The sequence below is a fragment of the Mobula birostris genome, chromosome 23 (assembly GCF_030028105.1).
Source record: "Mobula birostris isolate sMobBir1 chromosome 23, sMobBir1.hap1, whole genome shotgun sequence".
In the NCBI taxonomy this organism is placed as follows: Eukaryota; Metazoa; Chordata; class Chondrichthyes; order Myliobatiformes; family Myliobatidae; genus Mobula; species Mobula birostris.
The window spans coordinates 39,128,615-39,155,308 of record NC_092392.1 but is presented as its reverse complement, the minus strand read 5'-3'; the positions used below and the strand labels follow the sequence as shown (position 1 = coordinate 39,155,308).

The window sequence follows — 26,694 nt, the reverse complement described above, 5'->3', positions numbered from 1 at the left end:
CGAGTGATCTGTGGACCCCAGGTTGGGAACTGCTGGTTTAGAAGATTTGTTTCTACAGAGAAATATGAGAGTATGAGTGCTTTGCCTTTTGAATTAGATTACACAGAAAACATTTTTAAGTGAGAAATGGATAAACGGATAAAGTTTCACATTACTTGTCGAATGAGGGACATGTTAAAAATGAGTGAAGCTAAGATTGAGATTTAGGCTCAAAAGTAGCGTTGCAAACTCTGTTGATGGAGGTAGAATGGTATAGACCACATTCCTGATTGTAGGACAGATGAAAAGTTATAGTGCTTTTTTGTAAGATAAATACAAGGTGGAACTATGCTGACTGGAATTCTGGAATAACGCACAATAATTAGGAAAAGCAGAGGCCATTCGTCTCTCGCTCTGCCATTTGGGAAATTCATGGCTGAGCCATCCTTCCACACACCCACTTTCCTGGCCCTTCTCTATAATCCTAGATTCCTTTACTGATCAAAGATCTGACTGGCAGCACACACAAAATGCCAGGGGACCTTAGCACGTCAGGCAGCATCTATGAAGGGGAATAACCAGCTGACGTTTCATCAAGGTCTTTGTACAAAGCGACAACTGTTTCTTCTCTTCCACAGATGCTGCCTGGCTTACTGAGTTCCTCCATTATTTTGTGTATCGCCCAAGATTTCCAGCAACTGCAGAATCTCTTGTATTTAAGATTCGGATCAGCTTTGATCATTTTCAACGATTCATCCTCCACAGATTTTTGCAATAAGGAGTTCCAAAGATTCCCTTGAGAGAAACAATTCTTCCTCATCTCTGCCTTAAAATGGCACTACATTGAGATATCGCATTCCATTCAGTTCAAGGCTCTTCCTATCACTCTTTACCCTGTCAAGTTCTCTAAGAATCCTTTAGGTTTCAATAAGATTACCTAAAATCACTTAGGTAATCTTTAAAGTTAAACAGATTAAATTTTCACCATTACAAGTTAAACAGACCCAGCCTGTTCACCCGTTCCACATGAGACAATCTCCAGTGAACCTTCTCTTGTCCCCAGTGATCATCAATAAATAAAGGGACCGAACCTGTTCATAGTACGTCATTAGTGCCATGTATAGTTGTTATAAAACACTCCTCCTTTTGCGCTCCAACACCCTGGAATTTAAAGCAACACACATCAAAGTTGCTGGTGAACGCAGCAGGCCAGGCAGCATCTCTAGGAAGAGGTACAGTCGATGATTCAGGCCGAGACCCTTCGTCAGGACTAACTAAAAGAAGAGCTAGTAAGAGATTTGAAAGGGGGAGGGGGAGGGGGAGATCCGAAATATTTAAAGCCAGCTTTCCAATTATTTGCTGTATCTGTTTGCCAGCTTTCTGTGTTTCATGTACAAACATCACCAGATCCCTTTACCCTGTAACTTTCTGTAATCTTTCCTCCATTCAAATAGTTCAGATTGTCCCTCACCCCCCACCTTCCCTCTGGTTATGGCCGGGTTCTATTAATAACCCAGGAAGGTTGCCAGTGAGAGATGTGGCAGTGAACCGGGTTTCCACACGGCAGAAGGTGCCCGCAGCCCTGCTCTCACTCATTTATCTGTATGGGCCGTGGAGAACCAGTAATCTGATTTATCCTTCTTCCTCCATCTTCACATTTTTATCCTCCTCTCAGATCAGCAGAACACTGTTCTAGACACACACACACAAAAAAACACAGGAGACCAAACAGATGAGGAGATTGGAATGTACGTGGGAGAAGTTTACATGTTCTGAGAAGCCTGGCACACCCTGACGGTGCAATGCATGTGGTCCTGAGCTCTTTGCCAAAAATGCAGGGTGACAAACTGCAGCTCATTTACCCTCGTGCTTACCACAATTGTAATCCCCTATTCCACACCCATATTTCATCAGTGCACGCACAACTTGCATCCAAAGGATCACACACACTATCTATAAATATCAATGCTCACTGGACGACTCATAGGGCTACAACACAGAACAGCACAGCACAGGAATGAGGCCTTCAGCCCAGTATATCTGTGCTGACCACAAAGCTGAATTAAACTGATTCCGTCAGCCTGTATGTGGTCCATCTGCCTCCATTCCCTGCTTGTTCATGTGCCTGGCTAAATACTTCTCAAACAAGCTTTCATATCCGCTTCTATCACTTCTCCTGGAAGCACACTCCAAGCCCCTACCACTCTCTGTGTGACACGGTTTTCCGTTACACTTTTCTCCTCTCACCTTTAACCTATGCCCTCTAGTATTTGACGTTTCCATCCTGGAAAACAGTCCAGCTGCCTACTCTTTCGACGCTACATTGACCCTACTGACAACAGGGATCAGTGATTTTAGCTCTTTAAAAATGCAACAGTGCAGTGAAATGGTTTCATTATATCCAACAGGAAAGACAAAATTTTAGCCAAAGTACAGCCAAGAATGAGCTCTGAGCTTGTTCCCCTAACTGTGAGAACCTTCTACCCTACCTGCTTCCTAATGTGAATCTCCAGAAAATCAATTTCATGAATCAAAGAAGATTGTGCTAAAGTTGTACACCTCTCTTCAGACCATACTTTTGAGTCTGCATTCAGCATTGGTCATGAAGAGGCATTGATGAATTGGGATGATGCAGAGAAAAGATGCTCCTTCATTAGAAACTTGAACTTCAGCCTTTCATTACGTAGTTCACAGAAGACTTAAAAGGTGGACACAAGGTATTAAATTCCATAGACAGGTTAAATCTGAAACATCTCCACATGTCTAAAGGGGCTGAATATAAAACTGGTAAATGAGATACCACACTGAGAGTGACCGGTACGGAAATCAAATTCAATAAGGTACAGTGGGTAGAGTGAGTGCAAAGAGGGGAGCCATGGATCAGTAATATCTTCTAAGGGAGTTGAAATGGGCTGAGCAGCTTCATTCATCTTTTGAGAGGAATAAACAGTTGAGGATTTGAGCCGAGACCCTCCATTGATGCTTTCTGACCTGCTTAGTTCCTCCAGCATTTTGTGTGTGATACTCTGGATTTTATATTCTCGATATGGAAGCGAATGCTGGACAACATCAAAACAAAACGAGGGAAGACTCAAAGCTGCAGAAATGCATTTTTTGAGAAGAAGGATGAAAATATCATGGAAAGACAGAGTAACAAATGAGGAAGTGTTGCGAAAAGCCGGAATAAGAAGAGACGTGACATCTTCTATCAGGAAACAGCAGTTGGAATTTCTGGGACATGTACTGAGGAAAAAAAAGCTCAAACATCTTGCTGCGATGGGAAAAACTGATGGAAGGAAAAGTCATGGTCAACAGCACATGCCATTCATGAGTTACATCAAGGGATGGAAAGACAAAACTTTGAAGAGTTTATTCAAACTTCTTAGATTAGACAGATGGAAGACTGCAATCGCCCATGTCACATGACATGGCACATAATGATGACGACAACCCTGGATTTCCAGCATCTGCAGTATCGTTTGGATTTATTCTTTCTTCTTTAGTTTCTGCAAATCCAGAGAGAGAACTGCAGATGCTCTTGTGTGACAGACTTAAGAAAGCTGTAGGTCTGGGGCAGAATAATTACCATGGAATAATTAATCACTTTTCACCTGTCAACTTTGAATTAAACAGCTCAGTTAAATATAACTATTATTTAACTTTAGACAGTCCAGCCAATGATGCTTTCAGACATAACAATTTTCACAAAATATCTGGACATATTTATTTTGCATATGCGATGCACATTAATGCTATTGATAGTGCTCCAGGGAGCAAACGATGTAATTTCTATGCTTACAGACAAAAATGGATACTCAGGGAAGATTTACGTGATCTAGACCATTTGAAAAGCCTCAAACAACATTCCTTTACTGTGGACTTACTGATAAGATTGTAGTTCTGGTTAGTGCCGTGTCATCTGCATGTTGTTTCTTTCCAGTAAATACATCCTTCAGAGCTTTCCGAACTTCTTTGTTGAAGATACAGTGGCAGAAAAAAATGACGAGCCCCTAAAATTACAGAACAATTAACTTTCAATGACAGACAATATTAAAGATTTTGTAGAATCATTCCCAGCTACAGTACTGTTCAAATGTCTTAAGCACCTATATACAGCTAGGGAACTCAAGCCTTCTGCACAGTACAGTAGTAATTTTCTGTATTGCACTGTACAAATTTCACAACATATGTGAGTGATGATAAACCTGATGCTGATATGGGTTTCAATTGTGAACTAAGCGTGGGAAGGGGGCAGAGAGGGGGGAAGGGGGGGACTGGGAAGCACCAGAGGGACATGCTGTAATGATCAATAAACCTTTTGTTTGGAATCAAATGACCTTGCCTGGTGTTCCAGGACTGGGTGTGTCTGCAAATATGCCAGCCCCACCCTCCACCCCTGGCACTCTCTGTCTGCCATCTATCCTATACCCCTCCCGCGGTGCTATACCCTCACCATTCCCAGCATCCTTTGCTCCCACCAGATTTACAACGTGGAGTGGAGAGCAATGTGGACTTGCCAAATACAGTACTGTGTGAAAAGTGTTAGGCACCCTAGCTCTCTCTGTCTGTCATATATATAGTTGTTGGTGTTGTTGAGGTCTGTTGAGTTGCCGTCAACTGTCACGGCAACCCTATGGATAGGGTAGCTGTCCAAAGGGTTTTGGTGGCAATATACAGAAGCAGATTACCAGGCCTTTCTTCCACACTGCTGCTGCTGGCTGGATTTGAATTCAGGACCATGCGCTTCGAAGGACAGTGCTGATGCCACTACAACACCGCCCCCCCCCCGCACCCCCCATATATGTATATATATGAGCGTTTTATATACAAGATCTTTGCATAGTATTGTACATTGTGTGTGTGGACTCACAGACCAGCAAAATTCCTGTCGGCAACTGTAGGAACAACAAAACTTGCCTTAACCTACCTAGCTGCCGTTAGGGTTCCTGCTCTCAGTTTAGTCTGTTCACATGATACCCACCATCTCACTGGTCATAATGTGACCTAACATTCAGAGGTGGCATGGTAGAGTAGTGGTTAGTGCAATTGCCTCCCAGAGCCAGTGACCACATATCAATTCCAGCTGCTGTCTGTATCTCTTTAATCCAGGGGTTCCCAACCTGGGGTTCACGGACCCCTCGATTAATGGTAGGGGTCCATGGCATAAAAAGATTGGGAGCCCTACCTTTAATCTTTACTAGCACTCACTCTGTAGGCTTGAGCATAAAGTATGTAGTCAGTCAAGAAAATTGATGTTTGACTAAAAATCTGCTGGTTGTCTTTTTAAAGGGCATTGCATATTTTCAAGTGTAAAATGATCTTATAATCAAGTCCTGGGGATTTATTTTTACAGTAACCCACAGTAAGAGGACCATTATTTTAAATACTTAATTTTGAAAGTATAGTTTGTGAAATGATAAAAAAAAAGTAATGCTTGTGCTTGGGTATTTTGGTATCTCTGTTCCGTGGAACAGTGATCCAAATTTTTTTCCAGGTTGTTGTTTCCGACTCTTTCGTTGTTATATGGTAAGAGAATTCTGGCTTTAGGAAGCATTAATTAAACCCTAGTGCAAGGTACCCAACCTGGAGTCCATGAACCCCTTGGTTAATGGTAGGGTCCATGGTATAAAAAATGTTAGGACCCCCTGGTCTAGAGCATGGTAAAGAATGGTACCAGCAAGAAAATGATACCTATTTTTCTTTCCGTGCTTATTAAATTTGAAAAATGTCAGCAGGTTTGCCCAATATAAATGAATTGCACATGCAATACAACAAGTGCTCTTTTGTTCTTGCACCATGCAAGTGGTTCAATTATTGCTCTCGTATCAAAGCACAATGTGCCCAAGCTGATATCACATACAAATTCGCATTGGTATCTCAACATAACCTTTGTACTCGTGTGAACGATGACAATTAGGACTTGTTCATTATCAAATACCAAAATTTGAACATAGATTAAGGAAATATGAGCCACTTGAATAGAATATTGTAAATATTGTAAAGTTAACAACATGAAAACCAAGCCCACAGTAACGTACAATCTGGAATCAACAACAATAATACGAATTTGTCCAGTTCTAATCATCAACCTGCTTTTTGGTTAAATGATCTAATATGATACTTCATCACATTTGGTTTCAGGCAAATATTTCTGAAAATGTTTTGTTTTCAACAATGCATACCAATGTAAATGGTCTTTTATGTGAAGACTATTGTGACAAAAAGAGAAGAATGAAACCGAGTGTTTCAGTGGCTTAAATTCATCCCAGCCGAGGAAATTCAGCAATATTATACTAGTCAAAATGAGGTGTGCTGAACAAGATTCCTATACTTCAACCACTGGGGAGTGACTTAGCTAATTGTTTCTCATATTAATTATATTATTAAGACTGTGTTCTTTCATTTAAGGAACATTGTAAGAGTTAGATTTCTTATAACATCTCAATATACAGAAAAATTGATAACACGCTTTTGTTTTTAGTCAATTAGACTACTGTACTGCACTCTTTTCAGGACTGCCTAAGAAAGATAGGGATCAACTGCAGCTTGTTCACAATGTAGCAACAAGAATCTTAACCAAAAAGAAAAGAAAATCTGAGAACATTTCATTAGTTTTAGCATCATTACACTGGCTGCCCATGTCCTAGAGGATCAATTTTAAAACACTCTCAATTGTACATAAAGCTCTGAATAACCTAGGTCCTCTACGTATTTTGGAGCATCTATCGCCTTACATCCCCAATCGAAATCTTAGACCTGCAAATACTTAATGTTCCTAAAGCCAAACATATAAAAACTGGTGATGCAGCCTTTTGCTCTTATGTACCAAAAAGTCTGGAATACTCTACTGACTGAGATACGCTAAGCTACTACTGTGGAACATTTCAAAACACTTGTAAAATCCTACTTTTTAATTTGGCTTATTTATAAGATTACCTAATGCTTTTTGATGTCAATTATATTTATATAATTAAGTATATTACATTTTATTCTATATAATGTTTGCCTTCACCCATGGTTATTAATTTTGTTTCATTCTCTTATGACCATCTTAATGTATGAATGATGCTATATAAATATTATTATTATCATCATCAGTGGGTGCAGATAATGTTACTGCTTACTGATAAGTGAAGGACAGCAACATGTGCTGTTTTCTCTAAGCTCCGTGAGTGTATGGCCACGCCGTAACTGAAATGCTCTAATGCACATAGCCTTTGTTGCTGGACAGATGGAATTATCTTTTATATAAAGGATACTGTTTCAAAATTTTGAAATTCTTGCTACTATATTGTAAAACACCCTGTAACTAATTATATCAATGAATATAATCCATAATTTTTCTAAATAATAAATGTACTACCATCTTTACTTTGAAACATTTTAGAGCATCAATGTATTTACATCATCAGTGTTTCAAGTTATAATATTGCTACAAATTGTAACAATAAACACAGAATGGAAGCTGGTAACTCATTGTTAACAAACTGCCAGCCTGCTGAACACCGACACTACCTAGTCAAAACATTTTACTTTTGCCATTGTGCTTGTCAGTTGTTTTGACTGCCTGAAATCATTTGCTTGTGTTGTGAGTTGTGGTTTGTTTTTGCTTGATGTGCATATTACAAAAAAACATATAAAGTGCCGTGCAGTTTTCAGGCCATGTAAAAGTTTCCTGCTCAGAGCTGTAAAGAAAGGTGACAGGAAACTTTGGCACAGATACAAATACATTAGACCATTTTTAGAGAATTCCATTTTTTTCAGGCAAATTGTCTACTTAAAAATTACGTGAACTATACTAATACATGCAGTTCTACCCTCCAATGAGGTGATGTCTTGTCACAGCTCCAGAGTCAATCTTACCTGTAAACAGCTGAAAATAGCAAATAGATAATGGAAGGTCATAGTGTCATTATTCACTGCCATCAGCCCCAGCAACCAAGTGGCACTAATGAGAAGCAGCAGGAGGAAGGCTGTCCTCTGCCCAGATCTAAAAGAGAATACTTGTGTCAGACTGAACAAATACACACAGAAAGGGATGTGCAGGAAACTCATTAACCTAGTCTTGTACTATGCAAAAGTCTTAGGGACAAGTATATGGATAGGGTGGCTAAAACTTTTGCACAGTACTGTTGCAATTTTATGTATTGCACTGTACTACTGCCACAAAAAAAAATTTCATGACATATTTGAGTGATGATAAACCTGATTCGGACATTGGTTTCTTTTGTGGACTGAGAGTGGGAAGGGGGCAGGGAGAGGGGAGGGAGCTGGAAGCACCAGAGAGACTTTCTGTAATGATCAATAAAACAACTGTTTGGAGTCAAGTGACCTTGCCTGGTGTCTTAGGGCTGGGTGTGTCTGCACCTGTGCCAGCCTCCCCCTCTCCCCCCCGCCCTGGCACTCCTTTCCTGCCACCTGTCCCACACCCCTTCCTCAGCACTCCACCCTCACCATTCCCAACGTCCTTTGATCCCACCAGATTTACAAATTCACTCTCCACACCTCGTTGACAAATACAGCACTGTACACAAGTCTCAGGCACCCTAATTATATACACAGTACTGTATGTTCCTTCACCACTATTATTAGAACATGGTAAAATGAAATTCTTACAACCTTTCACATTGAATGATTTCTCTTAACAGCTGCAGCTGAATTATCCATTTCCTTTTGACAGCTGTGCTGTGGGCAGTGGTAAGTCTTCCACTTTCAAAGGTTTCTATTGTTCTTCTGAAAATTTATGACCCTTATTTACAAAACCTCTAAATCAAATCCTACGATTCTGCTGAATTCACTTTTCTTGATGCTTTCAGTTTTCACTCTCAATGATCCCTTTGCTTGTTTTCCACTCATGGTGGTAATGATGCTGAACCTGAAGAGTAACACTACTCACCCGAGTAACGGGCCCTTGAAAAGCTCATCAATCATCCCACACACATCCCTGAGAACCCTGCAGGTTCTTGGGTCATAACGTCAGATTCAAGCTCTAACTCTTGAACTGTATTTGGCATTGCCTTTTCTAGCCACAGTTCCTCAACTCTTCTTTGCAGCAAGCTGCTCTGTGTAGAGCTATTAAAGCCATTTACACCACCAAGGTGGTAAGCAATGAGTTTGTACCAAAGAATGGAGGTAGGTCGGACATGATTGAAGGACAAAGCCGCAAAAATTTCTCTTCTCCATGGAACGTAAATTCAACCTTAGTTAACCAACTGAGGTTGACCTGGAGAATTTCATGCTGGGTCTGCTAAGATAGCTTACTGCTTTTCATTTCTTATAGGAAGTTCTTCAGTGTTCACTAATTTTGTATTCATGTCAATCCATTTTAATAACACAAATGGGGAGTGGTGGGGGGGGGAACTGGCTTCCTTCATCCCCTATTGTCAATTAAAGGAACTCGCTGTGTTTGGCAGCATATCAGGATGCTCTCTATTTATTAGTGGGATCTGGGTTCATATCTAAGCCTGAATGATAACATAGAAACATCTTCTCTTCTTTATTTCTGAAAAACTTCTGTCATTCAGCTTCTGCCAGTCACAGTTGCTTATCGAAACAAAGCAAATGAAGGCATATAACTTGAGTAATGCATTGAAAGGCAAAATCCAAATATAAAACATTTTCAGCTTGCTATCAATTTCAAACGTTGCTTTCTGGTGTATTTCACCCTTGTTCCATCAGCATCTCTAACTTATCAAAACATCAGTGTGGATATCCGTATATCTCAGGCGCTACCTGTTGTCACTGTGACGGTTCACCCTATGGCAGTCTGTGCTTAATTCTTGTCAGTTTTCAGCACTCTACCTTCCACTAATAATAGTTTCAGGATGGCATTTCCAGGCAAATGCCTTCTTTAAACTTTTACTCCTGAAAACAATTTGTAGTGATACTTGTTATGTATTCATGCATAATTTGATCCTTACAAGTTGCTGTCATGCTTCCGCGTGTGTTACGTATTGAGCATAATGTTTTCTGTCTAGATGACTAACAAGCAAAATAAACAGTTGCATGTTTGGTCCCCCCTCCGTCTTTTGTGTGTTATTCACCGCCACCTGGCTTCCCACGACCGCAAATATAACAATATCTCCCATAAAAAAGTATGAAAAAATTGAAGTGTAACTCACATGATTCCGGTCTTTTCGAAGGACCTCTGCCTGGGTCCACAAGATGCTTTAACAGCAAGTATGAAGATAATTATATTTATCTGAAGTAGCAGAAATTTAAAATACATTAGATTCCATACAAACAGCACAACACAGGTGTGTAGAATGCTAAACCAGAACTAAATCCAGATAGTGAGTGTGCAGTGGGAAGGGTGTGGAACTAAAGATCATAACAAAAAGCCAGATTGAGGTTTTTGTGCTCAAACCTTACAGCAATACCTGATTTAAAAATTTTAATGCTACGGACACCATAGATTGTTAGCTTCACAATAACAGCTGTAAAGAAAAACAGTTTGAATACAGTACTGTACAAAAGTCTTAGGCGCATACAGTATATATAGCTGAGGTATCGAAGACTTCTGCACAGTACTGTCGTAATTTTATATATTGCACTGTGCTGCTGCTACAGCAGCAAAAACAACTATCATGACATATGTGAGTGATGATAGACCTGATTCTGATATGGGTCTCTGTTGTGGGCTGAGAGTGGGAAGAGGGGAATCATGGTTGGGAAAAGGGGAAGGGAGAGGGGAGGGAGAGCAAAGCACCAGAGAGACACTCTGTAATGATTAATAAATCAATTGTTTGGAATCAAATGACCTTGCCTGGTGTCACAGAGCTGGGTGTGTCTGCACCTGTGCCATCCCCCACCCCAAACACTCCTTCTCTGCCACCTGTCCCACACTCCTCAGCAGCACTCCAAACTCACCATTCCCAATATCCTTTGCTCCCACCAGATTTACAAACTCGCTCTCTGCTCCACATTGACAAATACAGTACTGTGCAAAAGTCTTAGGCACCCTGGCTATATACTTAAGACTTTTGCGCAGTTCTGTATGCTGAGAGTCTTTAACATACCAAGACCTCTCAGGCCATTTCACAGAAGAGGTATCAGACAAACTTCAGTGGAGCTGTCCAAAAGAAGTGACGAAAGAGCAATGATGAAAGGGAATTCATGACACAAGGGAGGAACAAATTTGGAACTAAACAATTAAAGGAAGTTGTCACACACAAAATGCTGTAACTCAGCAGGTCAGGCAGCATCAAAGGAAATGAATAAACAGTTCTTCCAGCATTTTGTGTGTGTTGCTTTGGATTTCCAGAATCTGTAGACTTCCTTGTGTTGAAGAAAGTTTTGCTTTCTCAGTACTGGAACCAGAACATCCAAATAGTATTTCAAAAACTATAGACAAACTCGATGATGTACAGCAGGGTATTAATTACATAGGGGTAGAATTTGATGTGTTAGTACACATGTTTCTGAAGCATAGCATGTAGATGACAGACATGATTAACTCAAGGATAGATCTTTGGGAACAGCTAGAAATACCTAGTGTGGGTACATGAAGAAAAGTCAATGCAGGTGAACCTGCCTTGACCAGACAGGTAAGAATGGAATTAATTAACCACAATTCCACTCAAATTCAAAGCTGGAAAGGTGTTAGAGTCAGGTAGTATGATCCTAACCTGACACGCTAACATAAAGAGATCAGAATCAGGTTTAATATCATTGATATATATTGTGAAATTTGCTGTTTTGTGGCAGCAGTTTAGCGCAAGACATAAAAATACTCCAAGTTACAATAAAAGAAACAAAGAGTACAAAGGCATCACTCTTGTCACAATTATTAAGCCTAGAATTTGACGGCACTGATCTTCAAGTGAGAAGGAAGGAATTGGTTTGGGGATATGGGGGGCAGGTCTTTTGCACAGAAAGCTGTGGTTAAGTGGAACGAGCTGTAAGAAGATATGCTGAAATCACATACAATACAACATTTAAAAGGCATTTGGACAGGTTATTTTATAGGACTCCTCCAAGAGGACCACAACCTCGTTCATAGGGTTGGAGGCTTGCGGGCCTCGTTTGGAGTTCAAATCTGGCATCCTCTGTAAACATTTTTTTAATGTTCCTTTCTGCGTGTGTGTGGGTTTCTTCCAGTATTCCAGTGTCCTCCCATGGTCCAAAGATGTACCAGTTAGTAAGTTAATTGGTAATTGTAAATCATCCCGTGATTAAGCGAAGTTTAGATTGGTGTGTTGCCTGGCGGTGCAGCTCGAAGGGCGGGGAGGGGTATCTCTCTAAATAAATAAAGATGGCCTTCATGGTTAGCATGGCCATGATGGGCTGAATGGATCTCTATCTGTGCTGCAGGATCCTATCAAAGAGCTCTGGAAAAGAAGGCCACACATTCAGAAAATAACAACACACTCACTCAAGGTCTTTGGCATGGGAAGTGAAGATTGGGGTGGAATATCTATAAGAACCAAAAAATGACTTACAATGACTACAATGCAAATCGGACCAGCAAAACTCCAAATCAGAGTGTCATCCATAGACAGCCAGCAAAAGTCAGGGTTCCCGTAACCTTGTGGATCTAAGCCCATAGCCAGACCTTAAAATATAACAAAACAGTGTTATTTAGTGTATTTAATTCCTTTACACATGAACTACACTCAAAGCATGTAAACATCACCTCATCTACCCAAAGAGTGAGATCATTGCAGAAGTTGAAATCTGACTTCAAGATACTAAACACAGTGAACACTCGGCAGTGAAGCAAGCGGCCAGGCAGGATTAATTCTCCGTAATGATACAGGTTGTCAGAATCCATCTGAAACATAAACCCTACTTTCCTCACTCCTCTCAAACACAAAAGAGCAGTTTGTGACTCGGATCAATAGTGTGAAGATTGATGACAAACTGATGAGTCATTTGACATTGCTTTTGATTTTCAGTTCCACTTCAATCAATATATTATTGCCTGCATTACATAATCCCGACAAGACAAAATCTATCCTAGTGCCCAAAAGATCAATTTGTTACAAATACTTTTGAACATCTAAGTCACACAATGGTCAGCTCTCTCATAGTTTCCATCAAAGTAACTAGGAATTGGGTTACCTGTTATAATAGCAGGAATTCCCCATCCAATGGTGTAGTAAAATCGCATGTGGCCATGGTTTACATTCCTCATATCAGTCAGCATACGGTAAATATGGAGACCTTCCACAAATGTCCAGGCAAAAGTGCAAAGATAGAAATAGTGCAGTAACAGGGCTATCACACTGCAGACAAACTGCAAGAGAACAAAGTCAGTGAATATCGAATGACTGTAGAATATTCCTTTGAAGATTTAAAAACAGTTGGATAAATCTTACATTAAAAGTATGGGAGAAGGTGGTTAATTCATGTGGAATGAATAACATGTTAAAACTCTTTAGATGGTGTGCATATGATACCGAATTCCTTCCCAACAGAGGAGATAAAAGGTTTGAGCTATGGATAAAGAAAGGTCTTACAACCTACCTCTCATTTATAGATAAGAGAGTATTACAAAGTTTCCAAATCCTGCAGGACAAACATGGCCTCGAACACAATGACTTTTTTAGGTACCTTCAAGTACGAAACTATGTTAACCAGAGTTGTAGATATACAGACCTATCAACAGTAGAATTAGAATTTTTCAAGATTCTGAATTCGGCTTCCAGTTCAATACCTAGTAAATCAGTTTCTCGATTATATAATGCACTCTCCCATGCTAAAAATGTAAATACACTGTATATTAAAGAGAAGTGGGAGAAAGAAGCAGGGTTGGTACTTTCAGAGGAGGCTTGGGGGAAAATCTGCAGCTTTCAATGGTCCTCGACTAATTCTTTGACTTGGAGAGAACATTGTTGGAAAAACATTATAAGATACCTCAAGACCCCATATCAGGAAAAATATAAAGATACAAGTGTGACGTGTTGGAGAAAGTGCGGCTCCAAGGAGGCAAATCATTTTCATATTTTCTGGGATTGCCCTAAATTAAGTCTATATTGGGAAGGTATTCATAGAACATTAGTTAAGGTACTTGGGTCCCAGGTACCTCTGAACTTTGAGACGCTCTATTTGGGGCATGTATTGTTTCTTGAACAGAAGGAAGATATAAAGTTGCTGCAGGCCCTCTTAGCAGCAAGTAAGAAATCAATCACTAGAAAGTGGCTAAATCCAATACCACCTACATTAGAAGATTGGCACGAAATTATCTTGGAAATATTTAAAATGGAAAAGTTGACTTACTCCCTGAGAATTCAAAAAGAAAAAATTTATCAAATTTGGAATAAATGGATTGAATATATAACCCCAAAGCGCGCAGACTTTAGATGACTCTCCTAATGATTTATACTGCGCTTCTCATCAACACAGTAATATTGCTAACGTAAGCACCCCTAGTCTAAATGTCTTTTTTTTTTGTTTTCTTTTGGAAAATAGAGAATTAACACAAGTAAAGGGAAAGATTTGGGAAAGGGATAAAAAATGAAAAAATTAAGTAAATAAGTACATAGGGATTGGATAATTATGTCTGCGGGCAGGAGCAAGCATGAACAAATTAGGATATAAACACCTACAATGGTTGTTACATAGGCTTACATACAACATTTTGGACCAGTGGAAATGGTCCAGAAGAGTTATATGGAAACTATTATTACTATTTTTCTTAACAACTAACCATTACTTAGCCTAATAGATTAGAATTACAGTACATAATTATCTATTAAAGTGTCTAATTTCCTTTTATTTCATCTCAATGTGTTCTTAAGAATGTATAAATAATTATAGTTTTATACATATAAAAAAATGGAAAAGGTTATATGTGTGAAAAAAGTACATGATATTTGTGAATTCCTTATGCAAATAAAAATAAAATTAAAAAAAAAGAATATTCCTTTGATTGATTGCCTTGAACTGAAAGCTCGGTCTACTCAGACACTTTTTTTGTCTGAATATTTGAGACTACCGACCTACAAACTGAGTGAAGCAGTGATCTCCTGAGAAGAATTTACACAAAGGCCTCAGGTATCAATTCCATTGATAAGGGTGGAAATGAAAAAAATAATTTCAGAGGCATTCAGTTCTCTTTTGAATTAAGCTTTAAAAAAAAGAAACTGCGTGCCTTTAGCCCTTTCACATGCAACAAAGGTATGAGTTGCAGCAGCATTTATCAACAGAGTATTCTGTCTAGTGTAAACTCTTGCAGTCACCCCTCTTCACGAGGCCTTGTCCTGACACTGCTGCTGTCAAGAATGCAACAACTATTTATTATAAATCTAAAAGCATTACCAATCACTTAACTTTAAAGGTTAAATAAATCTTGACTTGCAGTTTTTGCATTTTCAAAATCTAAACATTGTGTGATTTTTTTTCTAAAACTAAATCAGGGTGTGGTCGAAACTTTATTAGAGGAAGCCACAAGTGGTTGTGCCCTCAATAACCTGCTCTCCTTGAACCCCTTCCACAGATCACAGCTAAAGTAAAGTTAATAAATTAACTGGTTTATTTTTTTTAAACATTGAGGGCTATCTAATACTTTTGTTTTAATTTTTCAAGCTTTTGAATATCCTTCTATGCCAAGAACAATTAAGCGTGTGTGGGATTTGATGACTGGCTAAGCCAGATGGCAAAGTCTTACACACCTCTTCTGTCAATGGGACTGAAAATAAAAATCTATCTATTTTTCGAAATTACTGAATGCAATTGTTTATTCCATACATTATGAAGTGTGTGTGTGTGTGTGTGTCTGACATCCTCGGGTGGGTGCGTTTGTTATTTGTGTGTCTGGAGGTGGCTAGGAAGTACTTCCCACAGGTGGGGCAGGTGTATAAAGGTTCTGTTTGAGGTGCCTGCTGCTCGTTCTTTCTGCTGTTGTGGTTTCCCTTTTGCTTTGCGATTCTTTTCAGCACCTTTATTGAGAGGGCTGCACCAGGATAAGTGATTCAAGGCTGCATGTTCCAAAGAAGTGACATCAATTTCAAGGGCCTTGAGCAAGGTCTTGAGCATGCCCTTGAATCATTCCAGATGAGCATTTAGCCTGTCTAGCAGGACTCTGGCAAAGATTGAACAGGCTACTGAAAGCAAAGAGACACCTCTCTGGTTGGTTTCCTCTTGGCGGTTTCCCTTCCTCTTGAACAGGTATACAATGGATGCATCTTTCTTTCCTTGTGGAATCTGAAGGACTGGAAGAGCTGTCAGATTGCTGGTGATGAGTAGACCATCTGTTTCGTAGACCTCACTGGAATAACATCTGCTCCAGAAACCTTGCCACTTGACAGCTGGCCTGTCGCTTTCTTGACTTCCTCTTCTTGGGGAAGAGAGTCCAGCTCATGGTTGATGTTTATCAATTGCTTCCTTGCTCATGGTAGATGATCTGTTCAGCACAGATTCAAAATGCTCTGCCCAGCTGTCCAGAATCTCGGTCTTCTCAGTGATGAGTGTGGTGCCATCAGTGCTTAGGAGAGGCGAGATTCCAGAAGGCTGAAGGCCGTACAGTGTTTCGATAGCATCAAAGGATCTCTTCGAGTCATGTCCTTCGGCATGGCCCGACCAAATAAGCTGGTGTGAATGGTATGCTGTACGCATCTGAAAGTGAAATGCCTGCAAGGCTGTGCTGCAATGGAGGGACTCGCTGACGAGGTAAAGAGTAATTCGTTAAGAAAATTGTAGTAGGAATATCTGATTGAAGTAAATGAGGGCTCAGTGGGTTGGTCAGTGGTTGGCACTGACGACTCATTGATGGAAGTAAATTCTAAGCCAATAAATATCAGCAATTTACCATATTTGATCCGTTACAAGATTAAAAATTTCCCTGCAGTTTGTAACTTTTGATTGAGCCACGAAGAATTGAATCAAAGCCAAATACCTTCCATTTGCTTTATTGTTTTATTTGCAGAGCTTAACTCAGATATTCTAACACTTCAATTAGTTTATACACCAATTTAAAGAATTACATTTTAACTGCTTGTCTCAATCCTCTTAAGTGTAACTTAATCAGCTGTTATATGTAATTCTGAGGGTTTTGCTTTGATACTGTTCACTGGTGATCAGTATTGGGATAATTAACTAATCTCCATATCAACATAGGGATCAACCAGCAGAAACAGTGAACCTCGAGATATTGAAAAATTATGAATGGACTCCCAATTTTGCCAGATTATTCTCATGCTCCCTGCCTATTCCTGGCTGGGACTCAATAATCAGCCAATGCATATTTAGCAAGGGCTCTAACCACCACACAGAGTCCAGGTTCAGTCCATGAGATTGAGAATTAGCAATTACGTCACTAGACAAGATAAAATTTCCAAAGGACACTCAGTCAACCTGCTGGCCCATGCAGAATAGTGGTCAATTTCCCAGCCAAAGTTCTTAAATTGCTTCTTTCTCTTCATTGTAATTTTAATGATGTAAATTTTGCCTGTAATAGCGGTGTATTTTCACTAGAGACTGCTGTTGGTGTTTTCCTGGAATTCCCACCAAAGTCCAGTAAGTGGACTTTATTTGTGAACTTTCAAAAGAAATGACCATTGGACATTTTGCTGCAATTGTTCAGGTGCTTTTGAAAAATGTTTCTGAAGTCCAGCTTATAAAAACCTAGGTACTGGGGCTTATTTTGACTGATGAAAAATTTAGCTGGGGAACAAAATTTTCAAGTGTTGAAATATTCATATTGCAAGACATTTATGAACAATGAAATAATTTGTTTTATAATATGCCAACAAGGCAGGTAGTATGATTTTTCAAATTCATCAGCCTGCCTTTTATGTAAATTTCTTTCTGTACAGTGATGGAGTAACACCATTAAATGAAGAATAGTGGACAAAACTGTAAAGCAACACAATGTCTGTAAGATGAAAAGGATAAGTTGACTATTTATGAGTAGTGCTTGCTGCTTTGTATTTATGTGTTGGTCAGATTCCACACAAAACAACTCTATAGGAGCCGCTATTTTCTGTCTGTCTGTATTGTATTTTGTTTTGTGCATTTTATTTTGGGTTACGGTAATTTGTTACGAGGGCTGGGACATGGTGGAAGTAGTACAGTCATGTATTCAACCTTTGTGCCGTTAGTTTAGTTAGAGATAGACTTGGATATTTTTTGTTGACTGCTTATTTTGCTACTATCGCTAATTTTGATCACTCGTTTTTGCTGGTTTCGTAATAAAGAATCAAATGTACTTTTTTCGACTTGGAACTTAGTTACTTGGAAACATGTCACACAGTGTCAAGTTCATCACTCTGCCTCTCAGTGGTTTTGGTTTGGTTTTCCAGTAACCACTACAAGCTCACTTAAGTATCAATGTTGCTATCTACTACTGTGTTAAGACTACAGTTGCTCACTTCAAAAACCCTGTAGTGTGTTTAAAGCTCTTAAGATAATTAGTGAGAACTGACTTATAACACCATAAATTGTGTTACTATTATCAATCAGATGACAGTATAAACAGTTAGTGAAGTAACTCTAAATATTTTAATTAAAGTGTAGGAACCAAAACTATTTCTATTTTATGGTAGCAATTCAATCACAGATGTGACACAGTGATGACAATAAATCTACCTCTTTCTACTACTGATTTTATTTTAATGACAGAACAAGGCAAACTTGTTTTCTTCTGTCACCAGAAAACAGATTGATAGTTCTCTCTCTTCACTTAATGTTGGACCTTCATAGCTAGTAGACAGAAGAATTTTTTATATCTTCAGCCTTTATCTGAATCTGAAATCTGCCCCCATGGAAGGATACATCATCCATAAAAAAATAATGGATGAATCGGGTCTGATGTGTCCATTGACCAATACCTGGATTTTTGTAGTATTTCACATTTAGCCATAAAGATCTAACAATGCAGGGATATAAACTGAAATAATCACTTACAGGATCTTCTGTCTGGTTAATTCCAATAAGGAAGACGAGTTCTGAGAAGAAGAGAGCAGCCACCAGGTTTTTGTGGATGTTATGGAGATTTGAGCGCAGAGTTCTGACCAGGACGAGGAACAGAAAAGTCACAAACAAAGCAAACAAGGAGACCGAAACAGTGGTATATGTGACGATCTTCAAAGGAAGCACCTCACCATGCTGTTAAAGAATTGACAATAAGGACATCAATGTATTAAAAATAAGTATAAAGTCAATAGGAGTAAATAAAGTTAAATGAGATAAAATGTACAGCAGCAAAGTTTCTATCTGATGTTAGGCTTACATTGAAAATGATCCTCAAAATTAATTTTGTTGTTAATTTTCTTATGCTTAAGTATTATTTTTTGCCAAAATACATTTTGCCCTTAGTATATTCACAATATAAAACAGAACTAATATCATGGCTTTTCGAGGAACGCAGACACCAAGAATTCATTCCTAGAGCAGAAGGATGGTTTCCGCATCATTACACTGCTCCTCACCCAGCTTGAAACTAAAATAGAAGTCTACATTTTGAACCAGATTGCCTGGCAGTTTTAGTGCCTTGGTGTTCCGCATGAGGTGCAATCAATAAGGTACTATTAGTATCTCGTGAGTATTTTTCCTAACAGAACGTATGTGCATTTGCACTCCACCTTCAGAAGCAGTTTTAAAAGAATTGCTCTTAATACAAATGTAAAAATATTTCCTTGTCAATACTTCCTAGTGTTAAAAAAAGGAATTCTGTTTTTAATAATGCCTTTTACGATACTGAGATGCCTCAAAGGCTCTATGGGCAACAAAGTACCATTAAAGGGGTAGTCAATTAGTACATCTCCCACGTCAAGAAAGGATTGTAACTGACTCCTTCTTGCATCACTATGGCACCAAGGTGACTGCTGGTTGCAATGTGAATCAAATTGCAGCACGATTTGAAGCTACCGTGTTTAGACTTCTGCTTTCGTGTTTTTTTTGCCTCGTGATATGATTGGTGGATGGCTGGAGACAAGTTCGTAAAGCCTTTTGGGGCTTAGGAACAAAATAAAACTACTGAGAAGCTAAAGGAAGGGGAGGAAACAAAATGCGAAGCTGCAAGGATCAACCTGCAAATGGAGAGCAGTGCACAAAAACTCCCAAAAGCAAGTGCTAATAGCATTCCCAAGTTTAGGTGCAGCTCGGTAACCCAGTGGTTGCTATGCTGCCATAACATTCCACTCCCACCCACCCCAAATTGCAAACGTGGGAAACAAGGGCCCTCATTAGTCATCCTTTGTCATTTACAAAATCCGTCTCACAGGCAAAGGGCTGCTGCATTGAAACTGAAATAAATTAAAGAGTACAAAATAATTGTAAAACCTACAAGCCTAGTGAATCTACTAAACTTCTTGCAGTTTGAGCGGTTGGAGACCTATTTACATAATTGCACCTTCTCAATCTCCGCTAAATGTTGGAGCATTGTTCAGGCTTGAGTATCAATAACGTTGTATTAAAATATTAATTTAAAAAGACAAGGTTGCTGCAGGCTATTTTTTTATACTGTGTTTTTTTTAAATTGGGAAATGAGACAGAAAGGGAAGCATGCCTCTGCCTGAGTTGAACATGTGGAAAATGTGTTTAATAAACTGGAAAATGTGTGCTGTACTGCCTCGAGCACAATGGAAGCAGTTTGGGCATGGTCACATGACCTATCTTACCTCCCGCCTGGAAATGTCCATGAGCACAGCAAAGCTGGTCATGTGATTGCACTGGCAGCTGATATGGGATTCATTCCGCAAAAAAAGTTCGCATCCTTTGGAGGACCACCCTCCAGTGCCTCCAACCCTATTAAAGGAAACAATTGAGAGGATTATGCTAGAATCGAGAACCATCAGCTATGAAATGTTTTCAACATTTGTGCAATATTCAGCGATGAGCACATCCAAACAACGGATGCTTAATTCTTGCCCCAATCTTTTTCCTGTTTAAGTGCTCACATTACTTTTTGTATTAGATCCCAGAGATCAAGATGATACTCAAATCACACAGGTGCTGCTATTCATCAACAGCAAACTAGGTGTCTTTACTATGCTGGGGGTTTCTCACTGGTCCAGCACATTTTTAGGGCCCATTCTTAAGGAAGTCAAACTGAATGTAAAGTAGGCCTTTAATTTTGTTTCAAGACAAGCAGTACCAGAGTGAAATACATGTAAAGAGAAAGGATCTTAATAGTTCTCTAAATACAATCAAATCATAGAACTGCCTTTAAATTTATAGAAGATAAATATTCAGGTGGTTCCAGTGTTTAAGTTCACTGCATGGTCAAATCGTATTTAAAAACAGTCGTGGATATATAATCTTTTGCATTCAACAAAGAATTTTGTATTTTTTAGACCTCAACAAGCACATAAATAAGAAGGAAACTGAAGGTTTTTTTAAATCTTACTTACGCGAGAGTATGGTTCCAAAATACACAGAGGGGCTTGGTCCTCTCCTCTGTCACAAACAAACGGTAATTCAGGGTTATCGGGCTCTCCAACTGTTGAGGCAAATTCTGGTTCTCAGTGTAAACTGTAGCACTGACGATGGGTGTGTTTATGACCGGGCGGTTAGGAACTCTGAAGATAAACAGTATATTGATTAGGGCATGGTGAAGCTGTTTAGGTATTTCTATGCAAAATGCAGAACAAGGTGGACAAGAACATCAAAGTTTCTGTTTGCTCCAATAACCTATAAGAGTATCTGACCCTGAAAACCCCACGTAATTCCCTTAATCTCACAGTCCAACATTACAAAGAAAATTCGAAGCTAATAGCAAGTTCTGCTCCCAGCAGAATGCAGCTGAGAAATTATTTATCAATAACCTTTTAGTCAATAATTGGGACAATATACAGACATACAAATACCATCCCTCACTCAGTAGTTACACAATTTGCCAATGCTGAATCCATAGACAAGATGTTCAATCATTTGTTAAGCACCGGCCCTTTGACGTAGGTGATCATGGTTTTTCCATGATCTTAGTCACAAGAAAATCTGCAAATGTTGGAAATCTGAAGCAATACTCACAAAATGCTGGAGGAACTCAGCTGGCCAGGTAGCATCTGTGGAAAAGAGTAAACAGTCAATGTTTCAGGCCAAGACCCTTCTTTAGGATTGCTGAAGGGTCTCAGCCCAAAAAGTCAACTGCTTACTCTTCTCCATAGATGCTGCCTGGCCTGTTGAGCTCCTCCAGCGCATTGTGAGTGTTACTTTCCATGACCTGATTGTTCAAGGAAAATGTTTTCTACTTTAGTGGTTTGCCATTGCCTTCTTTTAGGCAGTGTCCTTACAAGATGAGTGACCACAGCCATTATCAATACCCTTCAGAGGTTGTTTGCCCGGCGTCAGTGATCGCATAACCAGGACTTGTGACATACACCAGCTACTCACATGACCATCCACCACCTGCTCCCATGACTTCACATGACCCCGATTGGGAGGCTAAGCAGGTGCTACACTTTGGCCAAGGGTGACCTGCGGGCCAGCAGTGGGAAGCAGCGCCTTACACCTCCTTTGGTAGGGATGCATCTTCAAACCACCACCCTACACAAGGTGTACCTAGTGTAATTATAAATTTCTCAAAACAATGAAACTTCAAAGCGACACACAAAATCTATGGAGTCCTGACGAAGGGCCTCAGCCCAAAACTTCAGCAGTTTGTTCATTTCCATAGATGCTACCTAACCTGCTGAGTTCCTCCAGCATTTTGCGTGTGTTGCTTTGAACTTCCATCAGTTGCAGATTTCTCCTGTTAATGAAACTTCAAAGCCCATATTATCCGATTACTGCAAATCACCAGCTTATGAGGAATTCCTGAATGCGGCAATGTTAAGACGGTTATTTGAAAAATTTAAAATTCGGCACTTCAACTTTAACTGTGTAGATTGGACCATGACAGAAGGACTATACTTTCCAGTTTTCTTCAGAAAATGCAAGCAAAAAATTTACTACTATTCCGGAAATGTCATTGTGCAGTGAACAGCATACCTCATACTTCTTCGATCAGGATCAAACCTTTCGGGCAAAAGCTGTCCCAGCGATCGATATATGATCACTACGCCAACTGCGTACTGGTGGGATTCACTGGCACTTCTCTTCTGCTTCTTTGTCCACACTTTCTCCAGCTTCCCACTGCCATTGTGCATAGGGTGATAACTCTGTCCTGGAATTTCACAAATGGAATCATTGTAGGATAGCAAATAATCCAGCCATCCCTTTCATACTTTAAAATCAACTCTGAGCCCTGTCAAATTTTAAAAACTTCCCCACAAGGTACAACACTTGTCCTGTCACAGAACCTTGATGATGATCTCTAACAATGTATTCATCGTACACCATAATCTGGAGGGGAAGCTTTACTCGCTGGGTGTCAACACCTCCCTCTGTAGTGGACCCTGGACTCTTTAACAGAAAGGCCACAGGCAGTCCGTTTGGGCAACAATCTCTCTAGTCCCATTACATTGGATGGTGGTGCTTCCCAGGGCTGTGTGTTCAGCCCGCTGCCGTTCAACCATGATGAGTCCGAGTACAGGGAGGATGGACTGGTGTGAGAAGAACAACCAGAGAAGAAGTCTGAATATGGAGAAGACTAAGGAAATCATTGTGGGTTTCAGGAAGATGCAGATTAATCATCCAGCTCTGTGAGTACATGGACCCTGCGTGGAGGGAGTTAAGTGCACCAAGTTCCTGGGAGTTCACATTACAAAGGATCTCACCTAATCCCTCACATCACCTCCCTGAACAAGTAGGCACAGAAATACCTCCACTTCCTGAGGAGATTGAAGCAAGTGAGACCCCCCCCCCCGCTTCCACCACCCCATTCTAACTGAATTTTAAAGGAGCACCATTGAGATTGTCCTGACAAGCTGCACGGGGGCAGCAGATTATCAGACTGGAAGTCCCTACAAAGGACTGTGAGAATGGCTGAGAGGATTATAGGGGTCTCCATACTATCCACTGGGGACTTTTATCAGGAGTGCTGCATATGCAAGGCCCTTAGTATTATCAAGGATCCCACCTGTCCATCCTCTTTGACTTTTTACCACCAGGCAAGAGACTTCAATGTTCTGTACCCTACAATATTTAATTTATGCACTTTACTTTGTTTATTCATGCATTGATTTTTACCTTACTTTCCTAAGTTATTGTGTGTTAGATGTGTGTTATGTGTACCAGTGTGCTTTACACCCTGGTCTGGAGAAACGTCTCGTTTGACAGTACACATGTATATAGTTAAATGACAATAAACTTGACTTGGTTTGACATTGAGAATTTTTTTCTCATCACCCTTTTCCCCTAAATTCCTCTGCTCCCACCAACTCTTTCAGTTCTTGATGGGCTTGTTTGTTTTGGAACACAGGAGTCCTTTCCTATTTATCGTCCTGGTCAGTTCAATGCGGCCAGATGCTTGATTGTGGGTTCATGACAACCAAACAGTGACCAGGAGTGAGAGGCACAAGTGATTTTTTTGCATCCTGGGACAGACATGCTGAAACACCGGGCTAAAGTTAACTAATTTACACAGGCAAGAAACTAAAATTGTAAAACATCTCATAGAAACATAGAAAATAGGAGCAGGAGTAGGCCATTCGGCCCTTTGAGCCTGCACTGTCGTTCAGTATGATCATGGCTGATCATCCAACTCAATCTACATGATTTAGGTACAGAAAAAAACATCTTGTTACTTCATATTCATCATCAACATCGTTATGTGCCAGGTCATATTGACATGGGCCATCATGGTCTTATCCATGACCATGATTGTTCTTGGCAAATTTTTCTACAGAACTGGTTTGCCAGTGCCATCTCTTGGGTAGTGTCTTTGCAAAATGGGTAACCTCAGCCATTAATAATACTGTTCAGAGATTGTCTGCCTGGCGTCAGTGGTCGCATAACTAGGACTTGTGATACTCATCAGCTGCTCATTCCACCATCCACCACCTGCTCCCATGGCTTCATATGATCTTCACTGGGGACCAAGCAGGTGCTACACCTTGCCCAGGGTGACCTGCAGACTAGTGGAGGGAAGGAGCACCTTACACCTCCTTTAGTAAAGACGTATCTCCACCTCGCCACCAATTATTTCATACTATGTGAGGCAAACTGCTTTAATATAATTGTTTTTTGCAAATATATGAATGTGCTGACTCTTAGATGCGGCAATATCTCACACCAAAGAAACTTAAAATAAAACTGTGCATGACTTGCCTCACTTGTGAAAGAATTCTGCAAAGGGTTATGAAAAAAAATTGTTTTATTAATGGCAGAAGTCCCACATCACCAAAGTCCTTCAATATTAAAACTGTTGTGAAACTGATTAACACTTCCAGTGAATGTTTCTCTTCAAACACTTTCATTTTCCCCACAAGTAGCTCTAATGAAAGGCTGAACAATTTATTTGCTATATTAGGAGCCAGTGTTCAATTAAACTTCACTTTCAGAACAAAAGGAAAGTTGTCCAACATTGAAAGGCATTTTCTTCAGTAATGAAAATCTACACTCCAAATACAGCTAAGTGATTGAAATAAAAACATACTGTTTTTTTTTATGAACATTACTGTTTTATATTGTCTCCTTCAAGGTGATGTATCCATTTCCACATTGTTGTACAGGTCTGGGCAGCACCCCATCCAATGGGACACTCATACTGGAACCAGACCCTTCAGCCCACTGTTGATGCTATCACACTACCACCGATTAGGTGTTATCAGAAAATTCAGTTGTACAAGCAGTATGATTAAGTTTCATCTGCACCTCATCTAATTACTTAGACAAACATACAGGTCTCAGCTTCATTGGTTAGATGTCAGGACTGGGCACTACTAACTGATTTATTTTCCCTTTCCATAAAAACCACTTCAGTTCTCAGACTGTTCAAATCAAGAGTTACAATACTAAATAGGCAATGATCACTGATTTCCCGTGTCTTGTCTGCTCACATCTACTCTTGGAAGACACTCAATGCCACATGATTTGAATGAGGTACTGTAAGAATAAGCTCGAAGCATTCTTACCTTGGTCATCTCCAGCTTTGAAGATAGCATTGGGAAAAAATACACTGGATTCAAGACTTTTGGGAATTTCTTCACGGATCTTCTCAAATTGCGGCATGCTAGTGCCTCCAAAGTTTGTTATCTCGAAAACATCAACTGCAATGACTACAAGTGTGAGAACACATAAACATTAAGTTCAAGTACATGGGAAAAAGTACGGTCTTACATTATCAAGGATTGGTTGCTTCTGGTTTATTTACATGCTGTGATTTTTAAAACAAAAAGTATATATTTTTTATGGTCAATTGATAGTCTTCATGATAATTGTGAAATAAGAGTACTGGACAAGGTTTTGGTTGTTTGGTCTAGTTTGTGTTTAATTGTTTAAAGGCAGCAGGTGTAACTACTGGCACTGGGATGCATTGGGCAGGCAATGAGGGAGAGTTATTACTGATGCCGGGCATCAATGGTCCTCTCATTCTTTACTGGCTGTGGTAAGTTTGGTGATAAGTCTGCACGGAGTGTGGCCTAACCTGAAGACGACTCCTGTAGGAACCATATGTTTTGAGCTGTGTGCTTATCTTAACTAGTCACATTAGTGGGGACATAGTAAAAGCAAAGGGATTAAGTTTTGTATTCTCGCCTATTTCAGGGCAGTTTGTAGCTTGGGACCATGGAGGTCATATCTTTGCTGACTGCTTAATATTACTTCAAGATTGTATGTTAGCTAATGGTTAATAAGGGATTCGACTCTTCAGAACAATCACTTCATTGGAGCTGAGGGTGAGCCGCACAAGCATAACAACTTCGTCAGGAGTCACAGGCTGGCGACAATTGT

The 26,694-nt window shown here is 39.8% G+C and overlaps 1 protein-coding gene across 5 annotated transcripts in view; it reads right to left on the bottom strand.

Annotated features, from left to right (window-relative positions):
* Nucleotides 1-26,694, bottom strand: part of celsr1a (cadherin EGF LAG seven-pass G-type receptor 1a) — a 422,758-nt gene that overhangs the window by 80,888 nt on the left and 315,176 nt on the right. For all 5 annotated transcript variants that reach the window (XM_072241527.1, XM_072241524.1, XM_072241528.1 and 2 more), the window contains exons 21-30: nucleotides 25,878-26,021; nucleotides 22,852-23,026; nucleotides 21,273-21,440; nucleotides 20,541-20,667; nucleotides 18,826-19,026; nucleotides 13,042-13,216; nucleotides 12,420-12,532; nucleotides 10,101-10,180; nucleotides 7,843-7,969; nucleotides 3,864-3,989 (exon numbers count right to left, since the gene is read on the bottom strand). In XM_072241527.1, coding sequence (XP_072097628.1) covers nucleotides 3,864-3,989; nucleotides 7,843-7,969; nucleotides 10,101-10,180; nucleotides 12,420-12,532; nucleotides 13,042-13,216; nucleotides 18,826-19,026; nucleotides 20,541-20,667; nucleotides 21,273-21,440; nucleotides 22,852-23,026; nucleotides 25,878-26,021 — 1,436 coding nt within the window. The remainder of the gene's footprint in view (nucleotides 1-3,863; nucleotides 3,990-7,842; nucleotides 7,970-10,100; nucleotides 10,181-12,419; nucleotides 12,533-13,041; nucleotides 13,217-18,825; nucleotides 19,027-20,540; nucleotides 20,668-21,272; nucleotides 21,441-22,851; nucleotides 23,027-25,877; nucleotides 26,022-26,694) is intronic.